Source organism: Nannospalax galili, unplaced genomic scaffold (assembly GCF_000622305.1).
Source record: "Nannospalax galili isolate Female #2095 unplaced genomic scaffold, S.galili_v1.0 scaffold186, whole genome shotgun sequence".
NCBI classification, from domain to species: Eukaryota; Metazoa; Chordata; class Mammalia; order Rodentia; family Spalacidae; genus Nannospalax; species Nannospalax galili.
Genome location: NW_008358774.1, coordinates 7,157,505 through 7,177,595, shown reverse-complemented (window position 1 = coordinate 7,177,595; position 20,091 = coordinate 7,157,505). Strand labels below are relative to the sequence as shown.

At 38.7% G+C, this 20,091-nt stretch overlaps 2 protein-coding genes across 4 annotated transcripts in view; one reads left to right on the top strand and one right to left on the bottom strand.

Moving 5' to 3' along the window:
• The window catches only part of Tbpl1 (TATA-box binding protein like 1), a 31,580-nt gene extending 20,778 nt beyond the window's left edge, over positions 1–10,802 (top strand). For both annotated transcript variants that reach the window (XM_017795333.2, XM_008822098.3), the window contains exons 2-7: positions 3,981–4,160; positions 6,139–6,221; positions 6,382–6,445; positions 7,241–7,344; positions 7,444–7,538; positions 9,716–10,802. In XM_017795333.2, the coding sequence (XP_017650822.1) occupies positions 4,026–4,160; positions 6,139–6,221; positions 6,382–6,445; positions 7,241–7,344; positions 7,444–7,538; positions 9,716–9,795 (561 nt within the window). In that variant the 5' untranslated portion in view covers positions 3,981–4,025 and the 3' untranslated portion in view covers positions 9,796–10,802. The remainder of the gene's footprint in view (positions 1–3,980; positions 4,161–6,138; positions 6,222–6,381; positions 6,446–7,240; positions 7,345–7,443; positions 7,539–9,715) is intronic.
• Positions 10,803–11,387: 585 nt separating this feature from the next.
• Slc2a12 (solute carrier family 2 member 12) overlaps positions 11,388–20,091 on the bottom strand; it is a 78,669-nt gene continuing 69,965 nt past the window's right edge. For both annotated transcript variants that reach the window (XM_008822100.2, XM_017795331.2), the window contains one exon: positions 11,388–13,959. In XM_008822100.2, the coding sequence (XP_008820322.1) occupies positions 13,809–13,959 (151 nt within the window). In that variant the 3' untranslated portion in view covers positions 11,388–13,808. The remainder of the gene's footprint in view (positions 13,960–20,091) is intronic.

The following is a 20,091-nucleotide window of genomic DNA, read 5'->3' as shown; positions in this document are numbered from 1 at the left end:
TAAATAAATAAATAAATACAGATTCTACTAAAAAAAAAGAAAAAAATTCACTATGATGTGCTAATTGTCTGAATAAATTAACTGGCAGATAAGTCATATAAACATACAAACCAAAAGGAACTCATCAGACTTAGATAATTTTTTGCACTAACAATACACACTTATGTCTAAGCCCATGTATTTTATGCACACCTTTAATCCCAGTGCTCAGGAGACAGAGGCAGGCAGATCTCTGTGAGTTCAAGGCCAGCCTGGTCTACAAAGCACATTCCAGGCCAGCTGGGGCTACAGAGAGACCCTGTCTCAAAGGGCCGAATAAAATAAAATAAAAAGAAACTATATTTGATAGTGTGTAATATGAAACTATGTAGTACTTTTTTAAAACTAGTTCCTCGTAGATGGGCATAGCTTGTCTCTATTATGTATATAATCTTGTTTATATTTTGTTTAACTCCATTACCAGTTTCTATGTATGTATGTGCATACCTTAAATTAGTTGACTACCCGCTGCCAGAATATTTGTTACAGAACATTTTTATATCAAATTATAAGAGATTATTGGTCTAGTCATACTATAGCCTATACTTTTTATTTGCCCTGAGAAATAAGTGATATCTCAAGTCTTTAAGTTAGTGTTTAAGTTACTAATAAGGTTCAAAAAACATATATATCTCTGAAAGTGAAGAACTTCTAAATAAAAAATTCACCCAAGAAAAATGGTAATAGAAAGCTAGATATTACTAGGATTATGGGAAAATGAAAACATTTCATGCTCAAGTAGAATCACACCTAAGCAGTGTGTTATAATGAAAATGTTCATACAAAAAAAGAGAAAAAATTCAAACTTGAGTGTTTTCCAGTATAAGAAATTTTAAAAAGAATTTAATAAATCCACGGAAGAGGTGAAATGTTAAGCCTAGGCACAGAGTGTAAGTAGAGAGGATCAGCTGCTGGTTGCTTTTTGAAGAACCTTAACCAAAATAGCAAAGCCTTTCAGCAGGATATGGGGAACAAAGAAGGAGAGGTAGGGGGTAATAGAATGAAAATGGGTGCACTGTGCTGTAGCAGAGATTTTTCTTTAATATTTTATTTATTTATTTTCTGTATATGAGTGTATTGCCTGCATGTGTGTAAGTGCACCCGTGTCATGCAGTGCCCATGGAGGTCAGAAGAAGGCGTCAGATCCCCTGGAACTGGAGTTATGGATGGTTGTTAGCCACCATGTGGGTGCTGGAAACCAAACCTGGGTCCTCTCTCCAGTCCCTGTAGCAGAGATTTTTACAGATTACTAAGAAAACTATGAAGAATTTTGTGCTCGATACATTAAAAAACTTAGAAGAAATGGAAAGTTTAGGAGAACTACAGAAGAAATAGAAGGCAGCAGTTGTCTTAAAACATTTATTCAAGATAAGCATTTTATTAAATATTATGTTAATTATTAATAATATTAGATATTAAATTAGTCTTAAAAAATGTCAAGCAAGGGACTGGAGAGATGGCTCAGCAGTTAAGAGCACTCACTGGCTGCTCTTGCAGAAGACCTGGGTTTGGTTCCCAACATCCACATAGCAGTTAACAGCCATCTGTAACCCTGATTCCAGGGGCTCTGACACCCTCTTCTGGCCTGCATGGGCATTGGTGCACCTAAATACGTGTAGGCAAAACACTTGTACACTCATAAAAATACAGTCATAAAAACACTCATGTAAAAATAAATATTTAAAGTCTCAAGCAATTAACAGGTCCAAATATTTTTTTTTAAAAGGTCGTCTATGTGGTGCATGCCTTTAATCCCAGCACTCAGGAGCCAGAGGCAGGCGGATCTCTGTGAGTTCAAGACCGGCCAGGACAGCTGGAGCTACAGAGAGACCCTGTCTCAAAAAGACAAAAAAAAAAAAAGTTAACTTGCTTGATGTCTAAAAAATAAAGTCATGAATTTGATTTTTTTTGAGACAGGGTCTCCCTTTTGCTCCATTTGGCCTAGAATTGGCTATGTAGACCAAGCTGGCCTCCATCTCACAGAAATCTACCTACCTCTGCCTCGTTAGTGCTGGAACTAAAGGTGTGTGTCACCACGCCCAGCCAAATTTGCTATCTTTTTGAAGAGTGTAACAGCTTAAGTATTTGCATTTTGTAGTTTACCCTTGAGAAATATGTATCAAGTGGAATTGGGTTGAGCTGCATATAACAGAAATCTAGCATAAGAAGACTTGAGTTTTCTCTCATGCTCATGAAACCTAAAAATGGGAAGTGTGGGTTCAGCACCCAGCCTGCTTCCTTCTCATCTAATTGCCTCATAGTCCCACATATCTCCTTGAGCTCCAGCTCTGTCGGAAGGCAAAGGCATCTTGGCCAGTGTAGTTCATCCATCTGAGCAGACATCCCTGAAAACAGTAATCATTTCACTGACCAGAACATGATCATGTGGCCATCAGGCTATACCTGTTTGTTGCCAAGGAGCCCAAACACTATAGTACTTTATGCCTGTCACTGTGTACCGAATTAGATGTCTGGGCTCTGTCATTATCAAGGGAGAGAAGAATGGATGTTGGAGTAAACAACCATATTTCAGTTATTTCCCAGTTTTTGTAGGAAATAGCAGTAACTCTGGAGTATTCATATGGTCTAATCACTGGTAGTCTATAAGGTAATCATGGGAGGTGATGCCAGTAAATCCCTTATTTGCCTGTTGACTTAAACTTGCCTTAGTGGTCACCACTATCACTTACAGTTCCTGCTTCCTTTCATGTGCCACCCTTGCCATCCTCCTCTTTATTTTGAGGTACTGGGTATCAAACTGAGTGCCTCGTGCTTTACTTAAGTGCTCTACCATGAAGGTCCACCACAGGCCTGTGCTGCATTATTTTATGTGATGCTTACAGTACCATTCTGTGGTCGGCACTGTTCGTGTTACAAATGAGAGTATTGAAGCGCAGCCTCTTCTGCCACCGCAGCCCAGCTCTGTTCAGAGAAATGATTAGAAGTAACGCAGATAGACACATGGAACAGAAAATAAGTTACATGCAGATTAAAGTCCAAGAAGGTAAGAAGAAAATACAGTGAAGTTGAGGTGCAGTTGATATGCAGAGTTGAACACGGTGTGGCCTTATTTAGGTGTCAGAAACCTTTATTTTTTTAATTTTTCATTTTCTAAGACAGGGTCTCACTATAGCAAGGAATCAAAAATAATTACATCATTTTGCTACAATTTTCTGATTTGTGTGAAGAGAAAGAGTACCCATGCCAAATTGCCAGTGGTTTTTTCTTTTGTTTTGGGGTTTGAACACAGGGTCTCCTGTAACCTACGCTAGCCTCCTGATCTTCTTGCCTCTACCTGTTGAGTGCTAGAGTTACAAGTGTGTGCCACCAAACCCAGCACCCGTTTTTAATTTTCAACATGAAAGTTTCTTAAGGGTTTTTAAGGTTTCTTTAAATGCTCTTATTGTTAAAGAGTCTGGGAAAATACATATTGAAGATTCTGACCTTGGTGAAAATGGTGCTGTGTGGCTAGTCTCCCCTGCACAGACAAGTTTGTGAGAGGAAAAAGATGTTGTCTTATTCGTTGCTTTCCTCCAGTATACTCGGCATATAAGAAATATTTGGTAACTGAATAATGAATGACTGGTACATGAGGTGTCTGTTAGGTGCTGTAATTAATTATTTCTGCTTTAAATTTATTAAGTCAGTTACTCTGCCCAACGTAGAGAAAAGTAAGCCAACTTTTTATATCCAGCTACTTGCATGAGGTCATTATAATATCACTAATGGCTGGACATTGGGATCACAAAGTCCAGCCCTTGAATGTATTATGTTTGGGTTCTTACTCTAACTTTAGTACACCTGGAATATGAGCTACCGTAATGGGAGATTCTTGCATGTGAAAGTAACTTAAGAAATGCAGGTTAGGTCTAGATTACTGAAGATTATTTGGAGAAATTAGCAGAACATTTAAGCTCAATGACTTTCTTTTTTATTTCCAGGATGTGATCTTCGTGGTGGGAAGCTTAAGTTTTTAAACTACCCCAATGGATGCAGACAGTGATGTTGCATTGGACATTTTAATTACAAATGTAGTGTGTGTTTTTAGAACAAGATGCCATTTGAACTTGAGGAAGATTGCTTTGGAGGGAGCAAATGTAATTTATAAGCGTGATGTTGGAGTAAGTATCTGAATTTCAATTTGTGCACTATGTGGCTTAATTTGATGTGCTCTGAATGATACTGTATTTATGGTACAAACAATTTATGAGCACCTTGCCCTATGCTAGTTGTGATTAACCCTGTAGAAGTAGCCCTTCCATCCTGGAGGCAGCAGATCCTGGAGATGACTACTGAGTCTTAGCAAAGCGCTAATTACCTAGAGAGATGTTATTGTTCTCTTAGTTTCTGAACCAAAAGAACAAAACCTTTGTACTTCCATGGGCACTTATGCAGATACGCGAGTACAAGCCCTAACTTAATTTTTATAGAATGTTAACTGTCATAGTCCTTTATAGTTAGCCAAGGTAGATCTCTTAATAATAAATTGCTAAAAAGAATAGGATTTATATCTTATTCTGGACATTTTAAATTTTAGTTTTTGTCAAGCTTATTATATTTAAAATAAAAGCATTAGTATTAATATGTAATAAAATCTTTTTGATGTTTTGATGTCAGCATTATAAAAGACCATGGATATGCATTTGGCTTTGATAAACTGAAGATTGGTGAAGTAAATATGTTCCATATTTATTACAAAAATTAAAAATGTAGCCAATAAACATTAAAAATATCTAACATCCTTAGAAGGGAAATGCAAAATAAAATTACATGAAGATTCCAGCTCCCCCTGATTCTATTGGCTATCATAAAGAAAACATAACAAGTGCCAGCAAGGATGTGGATAGAAGAAGGGTTGGGGGAGGAGGGACCTTACACACTGCTGATAGGACTGTAAATTCAGCCATCACAGAAATGAGTATTCTGGTTCCTCAGGGAAACTAAAAATAGAATTGCTTTGTGACTCAGCTCTACCACTTCTGAGTACATAACTGAAAGACTCTTTAAGTTAGCAAACCATTGACATACTTGCATGCCCATGTTGATTGCGGCACTGTTTACAGTAACTAAGTAGAATCGGTCTAGGTGTCCATCAATAGATGAATGGATAAAGAAAATGTGGTGTAAATGTACAGTGAGTGCCATTTGCTGGAAAAGGGATGCAGTGGAGCACATATTAAGCAAAAGAAGCCAGACTCAGAATAACAAATACCGTGTTGTCTCTAATTGATAGATCCAAGATTTTCTAATAGATTTCTAATTTATGCATATATAACATACATATATAACAAAGCAGAAGGGCAGCCTGTATTCACACACTCAGGAACATGCATATGCATGTCATAAACATAAAACACAGAAAAATTTCTTTAAATTAGGACTATATCTGAAGGCTCCATTTAAATTCTCAGAACTAAATGCCAGTATGTAAGTCTTCATTTCTTACTACTAGAAGTGAAAAATGAATTAAGTTCAACTAAACAAAACACAGTGACCAACAAAATTTTCAAATATGTTAGTAATATCATCTTCCTTTTGTACAAAGAATAAATAGTAAGCCAGGTGCCATGACACATGTCTGTATTCCCAACACAGACAGGAGACTCCCAAATTGTTGGCCAGCCTGGACTGTCTAAAAAAGACCTTGTTTCAGAAAAGCAGAGAAGAATTTAAATTTAAAATCTGATGGTGAGGGGACAAATAATTAAATGTAGCATAAGTTCACAATACTGTTTCTCAGTTTTCTGAAATTTATGATGTATTTTAGTATAGATGTTATCTTGGTCTTTGACAAATTTTAAGTCTTCCTCAGATTTAGCTGTGTCCTAGTTTGACATTATGTGTATGAGCAAGACAAAGAAGTGCTCGGAAGTGTGCAGGGAAAGGTGTGCACAGACCTTGTTCTTAGGTCTGCTTAAGACACTTGACCAAAAATCCTTGGGATTCTTGTGTTCTTTGTGTTCAGCATTTGGTTCAATTTCAAGTGAATATTTATTTCAACCTTAGGTAAGCTTGGTGTAATCTTTAGACATCAACAGACACACAGGACAGAAATGTGAAAATTAAAGCTTATTAGATAATTGATTTTTTTTTTTCCAGAAAGTATTAATGAAGCTTAGAAAACCTAGAATTACAGCTACAATTTGGTCCTCAGGAAAAATTATTTGCACTGGAGCAACAAGGTAAATGCTATTTACACTTTAATTTTTATTTTCTACTTTGCTCTCCATGGAAAGGACATTTGCTAGATTTGAAATCATAAAGTTTGTCATGCTTTCAGTATGAAATTTATTTTAATTTATGAATTTCTGTGTAACTAATTTCTGTATTCTTAAACCATAGTGAAGAAGAAGCTAAATTCGGTGCCAGACGTTTAGCCCGTAGTCTGCAGAAACTAGGTTTTCAGGTAACATTTTCCAAAAATGTCCATACTGCAAATTTTCAGAGATTTAATTTATAAAGTTAAATTTTAAGAGTAACTAAACTCAAGAGTTAATTCTATATTGAACTGCTTCTGGATTTTTTTATAGTCCTTTCATATGAAATTTTGATAGCAAAACATAGCTCTGTGTGGGTATTTGTAAAAAATTGGGGCACTATTAACAATATTCTAGTATTTGTAAAAGAGCCTGCTTTTTGAACTTCTCAAGTTTTTCCACTTCTTTCTCTCATATACATACATACAGAAAAAAATTGACTTTTGGTCACCTTAAGAATGCCAGGTCAGGGGCTGAAGAGATGACTCAGTGGTTAAGAAGAGGTCGGAAGAGGGTGTTGGATCCCCAGAAACTGGAGTTAACAGATGGTTGTTAGCCTCACTGTGGGTGCTGGGAATCGAACTCGGGTCCTCTGTAAGAGCAGCCCGTGACCTTAACTGCAGAGCCGTCTCTCCAGTCTCCTGTATGTATTGAGTTTTTAAAGTGACAACTTTTCCATTTTGACTCTCTAGAATTCCCTACTTTTAACTTTTTTCCTTTCCTTGCTTTTCTTTTTCAGTCGTTTTAATATCCTATTTACAATAGTAAAATTAAAATATAAAATTCAAAAGATGACAGATTCACAGTTTTAATTCTGCACGTATCTCAGGTTACTGCTTTATAATGATGGCATTGAGGGTTTTTTAGTAGTGAAGATTGCCATAGTGAGCACTTGTTCATGTGTGCTTCAGAATCATTCATTGAATTCTACTTCTTTCCCAAAGGTAATTTTTACAGATTTCAAGGTTGTAAATGTTTTGGCAGTTTGTAACATGCCATTTGAAATCCGTTTGCCAGAATTCACAAAGAACAATAGACCTCATGCCAGGTAGGTCTTTGAAGACTCAAGATAGCATACAAACTTAGAAACTGCCACTCAGTATAAATAAGCATTAATTGTGATTTTTTTTTAAAAATACATATATAGTTATGAACCTGAACTTCACCCTGCTGTGTGCTATCGGATCAAGTCTCTAAGAGCCACATTACAGATATTCTCAACAGGAAGTATCACAGTAACAGGTAATCTGTATGACTGAAACCAAAGCTGTATGACTTGAATAGTACTAGGGTTGCCCATTCTGTGACAGAAACTGATTTATCCTGTGTAGTCACCTCCTTACCCTTCATAAGAAGTCACTCAAACTTTTGACAGTGTCTTCTTGGCATCTCCACATCTAGGCATACTGTGCTTTGCTTGCATCTGCTTTTATTATTATCTTAGTGAAATGCTTTCTACTGTTCCATGGGGTTGTATTTAGGTCCCTTAATGTTACTGTTGTGTCTAGTGTGTGATTGGGTCTCTGTTGACACTTAGGTAATTTTTAGTTTGGAGTTATTAACAATATTCTAGTATAAATCTTACTATAATTTTTTAATCTGTGATATGCTGCATTTAAAATACCTAAGAGAAATCGATTTTATGCGCTCTAGAGATAAGCAGAATGTTCAAATATAATTGATTCCTGTTATGTTCTCTGTTTTGTTATGTCTTTTGAGTCTTCAAGTAGTTGGAAGTGGGTGGCTTCAAAAGATTAGGTATGGTCCGAGGAGTGTTAGCTTCCAGGGTGATTTCTAAACGTACTGTGATTACAAGCTGTCCAGAGGCATTGCTTAGGATCAGGCCCAAACTTAGAACTGAGTTAAGGCAAATTCTTCAGTCTTCTTGAATTTTGGTTTTTACTTCTTCAGTTCTTAGAGGAAAATAGATTCAACAGATAAGCTGCAGTTTTAACTCATCTCATCGGTTTTCCCATAGCCAATGGCCATGATCTTGCCTGAGTCATAAAAGTAGGGAGATGGGGAACAATCTAATTGCTCAAATATTTCAGCTATCTGTTTCTAGAATTCTGAGCCTGAGCTCAGAATATTGATAAGTCTCCTGATTATAGAGTGAAACAACATAAATGTAATGTATATTTGCTGAGTCTGGTGGTTCAAGCCTTTAATTCCAGCACTTAGGCAGAGGCAGTAGGCAGAGGCAGGCAGAGCTGTTATGGTACCATCCTGGTCTATGTAGTGAATCCCAGGCCAGCCAGAGCAACATTGTGAGACCCTGTCTTAAAAAACAAAACTCTAGGGGCTAGCAGATGGCTCAGCAGTTAAGGCTATTGGCTGTTCTTACATAGGACCTGGGTTGGGTTCCTACCACCTACATGGCCATCCATAACTCCAGTCTTAGGGGTTCCAGTGCCCTCTCTGGCCTCTGTGGGCATTGCACACATGTGGTGCACTTAATATACATGTAGGCAAAACACTCAATTTTTTTAAAAAATATAAAAAAATGTTTACTGAGTTGATAAACACTGCAACAAACTGAAAACAGTTGACCTGGTTAATTACTATACCTTGTATGGTATATCTGGAATATGTGATGAAATGTTAAAAACTCAGTGAGCACACAGTGCATGATTCCTGGGAGTACTGTGCCCTGTAGAGTGAGTGGTGAATCAGAAGTGAACAGACTCGGGTAGAGCATGTCTATTACCTGCCCAGTTTTCAGTGAGGAGATAGGAAGTTTTCATGATTTTTTTCAAGAGGCAATTATTAGTGAAGCAACTTTTTTTTCAAGCATTTAAGAAACCATTTTCCCTTTTAATATTTCCTTTGATCAATGTTCCAGAGTTCTGTGGATTAATGAACATGTAACTTCCCTCACCACTTTCTCCTTCCCTCAAAACTCATTGACTTGGATAAGCTCTGAGGGTCAGTGATCACTTTGGTACCAAACATGTGAGCCTGGGGAATTTGAGACCAGAGTGTAGAAGAGAGCTAGTATTTTGGTGGAAGCTTTACTCCACTATGCTTGGTTCGTCTGTAGCCTTTGGGCCTCAGTGGGATTGGAGATCAATAGAAGACAGTGCCCTAAAGGACAGCCTCCCATTCTTTCCTATGTGTGTTCACATGGGGCAAAACATTACCTGTGCTTTTTATCCTTTTCCATGGTAGTGTAGTTTCTCATACGCTCCTTTTTCACCAGTGCCGTAAAACTAAAACACATCATTTTGTGTTTCAGATTTCCTTTAGTCCATAAAATTGTGTTCTTTTGGTTCTTATGATTATGTACATGATTGCTAAGTGCAGTATTTTTCTTTTAAGCAGTGACCTGAGATTCTAAGGCAGGTGAATGCTTTAACTCTGGCATTGTCTTCGAATGCTCCTCTTCTAGATTCTTCTCACCCTCCTTGTGCTTATTCCAGGGCCCAATGTAAAGGCTGTGGCGACTGCTGTGGAACAGATTTACCCATTTGTGTTTGAAAGCAGGAAAGAAATTTTATAATTCCTCAATTGGTTAGAATCTCTAACTGAGCACCTTCTGAAACCTGCTGCACATTGGACTCAAAACATAAGGAAAACTGGACCAACAGTAATTGAGGAAATAGACTCTTACTCAGCAGCTACAGTGTACGCTCCAGTCCCTTTGGATCTTACTTCATACTTTGCTGTAGTATAAGAAGGAAGTTTACAAGACATGACATTGCTGCTTTTACAAGAGGACATTCTATTTATTTTCGCAGTAACTCTCATGTCCCCACAAGCAGAGCTGTCACAGTGTGCACTACCTTAAAATTGTTTTATTGTCATTATTTTTTTCCAGTGTGAGCTAATGTGTTTTATTTGTGAATAGTCTTTTACATTTTTGTATGCTGAATATGGGCACCAAAGAACCTGTAAAAGTTATCTTTTTCAATTGAATGTCCACAAATAAAAGTTTGGAAAAGATCTCTCTTCCTATCCATTCTGTAACTTTTATTCCCCATTTCCTCTTTTAAAAAATTGTATTCATAATTTTTTAAAATCTATGCAGGCTTAACTTTGGCTGAGGTGTGTTTTGTATATATGTGTGTGTATGCTACATGTATATAGTATCTTTTCATGCTCTGTTACCAAATATCAGAGTTTTTCTTGCAGATTGGAAATAAATCATGTATATAAGCTCTAGGTAACTAGGGTAGAACTTTGCAGAAAAAAGATGTTTTTATGTTGCTAACTTAATGATAGAAAATGTTAAATGACTTTTAAAAACTAAGAAATTGTGTTTTACAAAGAGAAACCTCTTACTAGATGGGTGTGAGAAGGAAGCTGGGCTGGGTTGGACCTTCTGTGACCTTTACTTAGGAAAAACTCAGCTGGAAGTGTAGGAAGCAGTTGAGGTCCTTGACTTACTAATCTTAGATTGGTGCTTAAGGCTATACTAAGAGTCTTGTCAGACATTGATAACATTGTTCTGTTTTAACAAGACTGCCCACAAGCTGCCTCTGTGCCACAGTATAATTAAGAGTTCTACTTGAAACTGAAAGCCATTTAGGTATGTCTTCCCCTTTGCTGTGTCTTATTTAATGGAGTGAAAGGGTGACTTTAATATACTAAAATTGTAATGTGTATGCATTTCTGAAACAGGCAAGGACCACCCACCCATGGGCTCTAGAATGGAAACACGGTATCAGGTGTTTAGTGTAACCAACAGTGACTTTACAAGCTGGGTAGAGTCAAGTTATATTCTCAGCAGAAACTAAATGGAAGCAATATCCCAACATATCTCCCATGAAACTGAATTACTAGTATGTTTTGAAATGTTAGCAAAGGCTTGTAACACCTGAGCATCCATGTTTAGTGGAGAAACTGAATTACTAGTATGTTTTGAAATGTTAGCAAAGTCTTGTAACACCTGAGCATCCATGTTTAGTGCATTTTCTGTGTATCATAAAATTTTACAAACCTGACTTAATGCACTGCACTGGACAGAACATCTGATTTTTTGTCCATTTTAGTTTTCTTCGTGAAACCTTCCCACACCCTCTCTTCACTCCTTCAAAAGTAGGGGCAAAGGCTAACTTTTATACTTACTTTCTTATGAAAGAGTTCATTGTGATTTTTTTTTTTTAAGCCTTCAGTTTTTAAAATTGTTTCTACATTTATTTGCTTCATTTTAAGATCAACAGGATAGCAAAAATCTTAAATACCAAAATAAAACTAGATGAAAGGAGTTACCAGCAGACTGCTTTACAATTCTGAGGTTTCCCACTTGGTTTTAATGAACAGTAACAAGTGAACTCCTGTTTTGCTGATTCATAAACACAAATATGTAATAGGGGCAAAAACACTTGTGTAGCTAAGGTGAAGATCCACATGATTAACATTTTCAGTGTTTGATGACTTGAAAGCCAGGCAGATATGAAGTTCTTGTAAATGGTTTATCTTAGAGGCAAAGAATGAGCCTGACCAAGTCTGGATCCAGCCACTATGAGCACTGCCTGGCAGTGTCCATGGGCAATCCACTAAGTAAAACAAAGCTGGGTAAAATGAGTGTGTCTCATGTCTTCTGGCTTTCCACAGTACTGTATATTTTTTATATAAATAAAAACTGTGAATATATACATACAAATTGTAAGTATTCCCCCCTTTTTATTTTTGAAAATCAAAGGCTTCATGTGTTGAGGCGGGAGGGGTGAGGCTAATACTGGGTAAAAATTATTTTAAAAACAAAATTGCTTACAGACTCAGGATAATAAAAGAAAAATAGAATGTTTAAGATACTTAAGTTGAAGCCACACTAATAAGCTACCTTTGTTTATTGTCTACTCATTTGCAATGAATAGACAAACCAAGAAATAGCTTATAGAATGTTTAAAATTGAATCCTCTAACAATTTAAAAAAGTGTCCTAAACAATCTGGTACTTGGAAGAGAAAAGAAAAAAAAAGTTAATGTTGATAACCCGCATCAAGTTTTTTAAAAACCTGACATATAATTCCAGAAGATTCATGATCAATTTAAATTGATGCTCTGCAGAAAAAACTTTGCCTTCTTTTTCCAAAATAAACAGAAGCCAGCGTGTGCTTTGACTTGCAATAGGAAGTGTACCATGACATAATCAAGATTTAAACCTTTCCTTCTGGCTTCCTGCCACCATTAATTTAGATGATACATTTCAGAACCAAGACTTTCAGTCATTCTTCCAAGTCTCAGATACTACTATTGCTTGCAAGGATTTGTTGTCTTTCCATTTTGTCATAAAAGAATGTGGTGGGTCATGTTCCTTTGTAGCAATCTGGGACCATTTTGTAGGGGAAAGGAAGAAAATTGAGTGCTTAGGATTCACTTTTTTTCAGGTTAATCATATTTTTAAATATTTTTCAAGTTAGGTTCATGCTTTCAGAGATTTTGGTGTGGTGTGTCTTTCATAGGTTATATTAAGTGATTCAAGATTCTTTATCGTGGATTTTCTGTCATATCCAAATTTTTTTAAATGCTGGAAAAACAGGACAGAAATGCATCATGTGGGTAATTGCTGGTATGGCTGGCTGTCACTTTTATCACAAAAAAGAAGGTAGGGAGTTCTCCTGATCTCTGAATGTCATTCATTACATCTGCATTCACCTGAAGGGAGCAGTGAGAGCTAGTCTGCCATCATTTGAGGTAGAGAGATTCCTGAGGAGTGGGGAGCATTTTGCAGAAAGCTGTGGACTGCTACAGGCCACCACAACAGCCTTTTCAGGAGACAGTTTTTATAGGTTTGACTTTGATAATTTAAACCTAACTGCTTAGATAGAGATTTGGATAAATAACCTTATGGCCTGACTCATGTTTACCAACATCTTTTTCTAAATAAATATGGTCCCAGGAAGTCTAAATTGACCTTTCTAGTCATTTAAAAAAAAAAGGAAAAATACTTATTCTCAAGAATTACAAAATGGTGCCTCTTAGCATTTTAAAATATTGACAAGCAATTTATAAGATTTTGCATTAACTTGTATTCATTTGTAAAATAAGCTGCATAATCTTTGTACTGGTGAATTTGAGTTATCTCTAAGGTCTTCTCCAGGACACTATCCCAATCTAGAACATATGTGCAATCAAATCATCCACATAATGTCTTGGTTTGTTTTTACATGAGACCTAGTGCAAGGAGTGTCTTCATAGGCAAAAATGGCACATGCCTGTCCAGAACTTGTATGTCTGTCTGAGTGTTAGTGACTGGCCTCCTATATATTTACAGATTAAGGCAGAGGCTGGCCTCATCACTAGGATTTAGTCTTTCGAAGGCTGTTCTACAGAAAAGGTAGAAAGTATTGAACTGGCCGGTATGATTTTGTTTCGTTTTACGTGCATGCTGAGGACCCTTGTACCTTGTCTGCCTTTTGACAGAGGTTCCTTTGGGGGTTAGGAATTAAAAGTTATCTAATTTCAGGGTGTCCCTGTAGAAGTCACTCCATGACAGTGAAGGGTAGGCATGGGAAGAGCAGAGACCCTCTGTAAGTTCTGCTTTGCCATTTGTAAGGATCAGAGGCCATTAGGTTTCAGGAGAAGGCTGCTGTGGCTGTCTTCTTCCACATAGCTTTTTGCACTCCGGGAGCTGCTCTTGGGGCTTTCTCTGAAGCTGTGTTGGCACTAATTCTTCCCGGTGATGACTCATAAAACAAATGTTGTTTTTCACATAGTTCCTGAAAGAGAAAGAGGCACTAATGAAAATGTCATTCTTCATTTACAGTACTTGAAAGAAATGTGCAGCTTATTATTTTTAAAATTACCCTGGGGTTTTCATGTTTTAGTTAATGCAAAACATTCTTATTGAGAAGCTCTAATGTGCCGTGAACTCTGATGTGTCCCTAAGACCTTTGGTCCATCTCATGTAGAGGGTAACAAGAGGAGATGTCTTCTGAGATGACCACAGCACCCCTTCTGTGTAGGCCAGAACTCCAACGGTTTTATTAGGTACAGAAAAGTAGTGGCAGTTTTACCCCAAATCCTTTCATGTTCTGTTTTTCTAACTCTGGCAGCAGCACACCTGGATTCTGCCTTTTCCCCTCACCTTTGTCATAGCACTCTTCTACAGTATTATTTCCATCAGCATAAAAATATGCTCTAGTGTTTTACCTTTATTTAGAAAAAAAAAAAAGACGGGGGTACCTTAGAACCCTCCCCTCTCTCACAGTAAATGAAATGGCTGTGCCACAGTAAGCAGGCCATAGAATGTATAAAAAACTGGCTTCCAGGGCAAGAGAGATGGCTGAGTGGTTAAGAGCACTGGCTGCCCTTGCAGAGGACCTAGGTTTGATTCCGTTTCTACATGGCTGCTAACAACCATCTGTAACTCCAGTTCCAGGAGATCCCATGCCCTCTCTGACTTCTGGGCATTGCATATGGTTACATACATACATACATGTAGGTAAAACATACACATGAAATAAATTTGGGAAAAAAAAGCCTGGCTTCTGACAAGCTCGTGCTTTCGTCAGGATGAAGGCACAGAAGCAGGGAAAGGAAGACAATGATAGTTGGGGGCAGAGATATCTTACAAGTGATATCTTCAGTAAGCTAACATTTGATAAGCAGCTGGAGTGTCAAGTTGAACCTTGTAAAGAATTCCAGAGAACACTGGGACAGGGAAATGAGCTGGTACTTAGAAGGAATGTGACATCTGAGGAAGAACATTGTAGGATGGGAAAGAGGAGACTGATGGCACGTTCTACACAAATGGCACAATTGGCCTTTATGGTGAGGCACATGGGTGTGGTGAGGCTATTTTCTTGGTGAACTAAAAAGTCACTGACAAAAAGTGGGAGGAGGTTGTATAGGAGACTGGAGAAGAGTTTAGATTGAAGTGTCATCTTGCAAGTAAGAAAGTCACACCCCACCCAAACTGTGGCAGATGGTAGGAATCCTAAAGCCATTCTTCAGACTGATGTTCATAAACTTAAAACAAGACTAGTCAAATACCTAGATAAATCCCAGCAACTGGTATAGATGGTTCAAGGGGCACAGCGCTGACTGAAGTCAAGCAACTACTGAGAACTCAGTCACAGGATGAAGCCCGGCTAGAGAGAGATGAGGTGGAACCAGCTGAGGAAGAGAGTCTTGTGCAATAGGAGACAGCCAAGAGCTGAGTTCCCACATGCAGTGAAGCTCATATTTCAGAAAGGGGGCGCATACTCTAGACCTAAAGTGAATGAGAACTGACCCCGGGGTTTAGCACTGTTCAGGGAAGTGGTGGCCATAGAAGTGTCATTGGAACAGGTTCACCAGAAAATGGAATGAGCAGACTTGATAAAAAGCTTTGCTGTAAGTAGAAAGATGGCACCAAAACACTCTCTTTTTTTTCTGGTCTTTTTGAGACAGGGTCTCCCCATAGCCCCAGCTGTCCTGGAAATCTGTGTAGACCAGGCTGGCCTCAAACTCAGAGATTCACCTGCCTCTGCCTCCCAATACTAGGATTAAAGGTGTGCAGCAGCATGCCTGGCACCAAAACACTATTTAGAAGATGGGGATGACTGGGACATAGCTCAGTTGGAGAGTATTTGCTTAGCATTCAGGGAAGCCTCAGTTCCGTCCTCAGCACTGCATAAACTGGATACAGTGGTACACACCTATAATCCCAGCACTTCAGAGGTGGACGCAAGAGAATCAGAAGTTCAAGGTCATCTCTGTACAAAGAATTCCAGGCCAGCCAGGGATACACAAGACCCCTCAAAAAATCGGGGGGAGCACAGGTATGGTTGCACACACCTTTAATCCTTGCACTCGGGAGGCAGAGGCTGGCAGATCCCTGTGAGATCGAGGCCAGCCTGGTCTACATAGCAAGTTCCAGGCCAGCTGCGGCTGTAGGAAGACCCTGTCTAAAAATGGAGGGGTAGAAGCCAAGCAGTTTTCTATCTATGCTGTTGAAAAGTAGAAAAGTGGACATACGGACAGTGAAATAGCAAATGGAGAGGAGAGGAAAGGGGTATGAAGGGTGTTGACTTTTCTTAGGAATGCTGGAGTTAATACTTCAAACCCAAAGGAATGATGGTATGATTATAAAGCGTTATACTCCTCAGGCATTGCACAACGCGGGCGCACTAACATACCCACAGGCAGTACACTCAGATACCAAAAATAAAAATTTTTTAAAGCTTAACAACACGAACTGACATGAGAGTGGTAGACTTCCCTCGGGATTATGTCCACTCTAGGGTAGTCAGAAATGCGGTCGTTGGTGGGAGCAAGCAGGTCAGAAGGTCGTGGAAGAAAGAAGTTTCTATGGAGCAACTTTCTAGGACAGAGACAACTTTAATGGACTAGGGACATCTGGCACTGCCAGGCAACACGGGGGCTGCCTGAGGCCAGCACTGCTTGTGTGCTTCCCTGACCTCCTGCAGCTGGGTGACTTGCACATGCTCCCTTGAGCGTGTCTGACTTAGAGTGTCAATCATGTCAGGTCACTACCCCCTTAAAATTCTTTGGTCTGCTTCCCACTACAAATTAGAACTAACATGCAACTCCTCAGGCAACCTGCTTTATCTGTCTCTGGCTGTGACCTCCTGGGGTTCTTGCCCTTCCTAGAACAGGTCATGCCTGTTTCTGAGTTACCCCCTGCACTAGCTGTTCTCTGAATTCCTGCATTCTCTGTTCCCTGCCTTCTTGGTTTGGCTCCTTAACAGATTGTATCTTAGAACAACCTTCTGAAGTCCCCACCCCCACCCCCACCCACCAACTACATCAATACATTTTCTTTTGAAAAAAATAATTGTTTTTTTTGTTTGTTTTTTTTTTTGGTCTTTTTGAGACAGGGTCGTCTGGTAGCCCCAGCCTGTCCTAGAACTCACTATGTAGACCAGGCTGGCCTCCAACTCAGAGATCCACCTGACACTGCCTCTCAAGTGCTGGGATTAAAGGCAAGCACCACCACATACATTTTCATTATCTTGTGGGTGCTTTGTTTCCTAGTTGATAATACGGTTATAGCACCTACATTAGTGTCTGGTGCTTAACTGATGATACTCAAAAGTATACATTTATTTAATGTGGAGACAGAGGTCAATATCAGGTGTCTTCCTCGCTTTATTTTTGAGATAGGGTCTCTCACTAAACCTAAAAACCTAGAGCTCACTCATTTGACTGGCTAGCTACTAAGCTTCAAGAATCCTATGCTATCTCCATGTCCCCAGAGATGGGATTAAAGGTATGCACTGCTATACCAGCTTTTACATGGATGCTGGGGATTAAACAGGTCCTAATATTTGTATGGCAAGCACTTCACCTACTGAGCCATCTCCCCAACCCTCAATAAGTATAAGAAATTCATTTGTATGCAGGACTGACCACATTGCACTGCCTACTAACAATGAAAACTAAGCCTCAGAACTAAAATATTTATGATACACTAAATTGTTGGTTTCCACATAAGTTGGGGAAAAGAGTAAATCACAGTTGAAAAGTGGATGTCACAAGTGTTCCACTGGGGTGTGTAGGGCAGGGCAGATATTCAAAACAAAATCTTTTCAAATTACATTACTGCAGATATCTTTCCTGACCTCAGAGCTGAGTCACCATTTTATAAGGAACTTAACATCCTTGGAAGAATATTTGTTTTCTCAGCTTTGTGCAAATGGAAGTTTAAAAAAAAAAAAAAAAAAAAAAACAAGTCTAAATAGGAGAGAGGAAATATTAAGCAATGTAGTATCAAATTTGAAATTAAATTGATATTTAAATAGTTTCCTTTTTTACTGCTTAGGAAAACCTACTGGAATTTACACATCAGAACTGGTTTCCTTGGTGACAACGGCTGATTTATTTGTTTTATTAATGTCTAAATTCCAAAATACTCCCTTGGCTCAGCAGTGGCCTTCCTCAGTCAAATTCACTCCAGTAAGTCCCATGGGCGTTCCACTGCCCTACATCTCTTTACCTAATTTAATAACTTATCAGTACCACATTTCTTTGCCTGGCATTTCTCTCCAGGGACCCTTAGCATACACTTCATACTTTTAGTCAGTTTACATAATTCAGGATGCTTATACACATCTTCCCTTTACTACTAGTGCATCAAGCAAAGAAAAGCTTTAAATCTTTAGTATTGCTTAAGTTAAAAGCAAAATTCTTTTCCTGTCTTTATTCCATCCTGGGCTCCCCACAGCAGTACACGCCTAGTACATACAGCTGTGTCTCTGACAGTTGGAGGTGCAGAACTGTCTTGTCATCTTTTTTTTTTGTATTTCTGTACCCCAGCCTCCATCTCTATTTTTGTTTGCAGTACTTTTGAGGGGTCTACCATACTCTTGGCTTTGATCCTGTCCTCATTTTCAATTTATAACTCTCTTTGGAGAGTGCCTGCATTGAGGTTTTGAGTAATTGCATGACTCAAAAGTAACAAATGTTGGTTCCTTTGCACTTATTTCATAAGTCAGAAATTTATTCACTTGGATTATTCCTCCACCCAGAATTCTAAATAAGTTTTGCTGAACTGTTGATGCCCAAATCATATGTTCTTAAGAAACATTCTAGAAGCCTACTAAATGAAAAGATTAGACAATTCTGTCTTCAAGTGATTTTTCAGTTTGGTGCATTTGCTAATCAGACCCCAAAGCTCCCTAGTCAAGCTGTGCTGTCAGCTTCAAGGTAGACTTCTTAAAGGAGATATAGGGTGTGATAGTAGTAAGTCTTTTGTTTAGCTTGTCAAATGAAAGCAACAGTTTATTCAGGTAGCAATTCATTCCTGCTTTTTGTGTCTCCAGTTTTTAGTTGGTGGTATTCATAAGAACCTGACAAATCTTTGTTTTTTTAATGTATTTTGCTCCTTGAGTTAGGAGACGAATAGTTCAAAGTGCATGTCCACAAAACTGGATTTACCATGAAGACAATGAAATGAAGGCCTCCAGACCTCTCACCTGCTCAAGCCTGGTATAGCCATGTCCAATTCCACATTGATGATTTGTAATATTTTTTTTAAACCAAGCTGTGAAAAACTCGGGCTGGGCTGTCTCTAGAAGCCTGAGAGCCATCCTAATATCCCCCTTTCCCTTGTCTTTCTGTCTAACTTGAGGTTCCCAGTTTGATAGGACCTGTTGTTCCACCATGCCCAGCCTCATCATACCTTCCCACCTGCTGCTTCCAACAGCTTCCTCATGAATCCCTTTCATTCAGTGCCTTTCCCTCCCCACCCTGAATATTTTGCTTGAACATTCCTTCTAAAATCTGGTCACTTCATTCTGCTCTTATTTTAAACACTACTTCTGGGGAGATGGCTCAGTGGGTAAGAGCACTTGATGCACAAGCATGAGTACCTGAGTTTGAATCCCTAACACTGGCATAAAAGTTGGGTGTGACTAAACATGCTAATAACCCCAGCAGTAGGGGTGGAGACAGGAGGATCCCGAGAGCTCATTGGCCAGCTAACCCACACAAAACTGAACTTCTATGAGAGGTCCTAACTCAAAGGGTTAAGGTGAAGAGCAATAGAGGAAGAAGCCTAGTGTCCTCTCTGGCCTCTGTATGTGTGTGTATGAACACAGGCATTCACATACCTATATACTGGTACATATGCCAACACACACAGACACACACACAGACACACACACACACACACACACACACACACCACCACCACCACCACCACCACCAACAACAACAACAATCACAACAAACCACCTTTAAGATAAAGTCCAAAATCTTTACCAAGATGGACAAAGACCCTGACCACTCATCTCCTAATCTCATAACAGCATATTGACCTTCATAGCACAGCTCTGAGAGCATTATTCCTCTGTGTGTACACCCCACCACCAATCATCTTTACCCAAATAACTCCTTCAAGATTC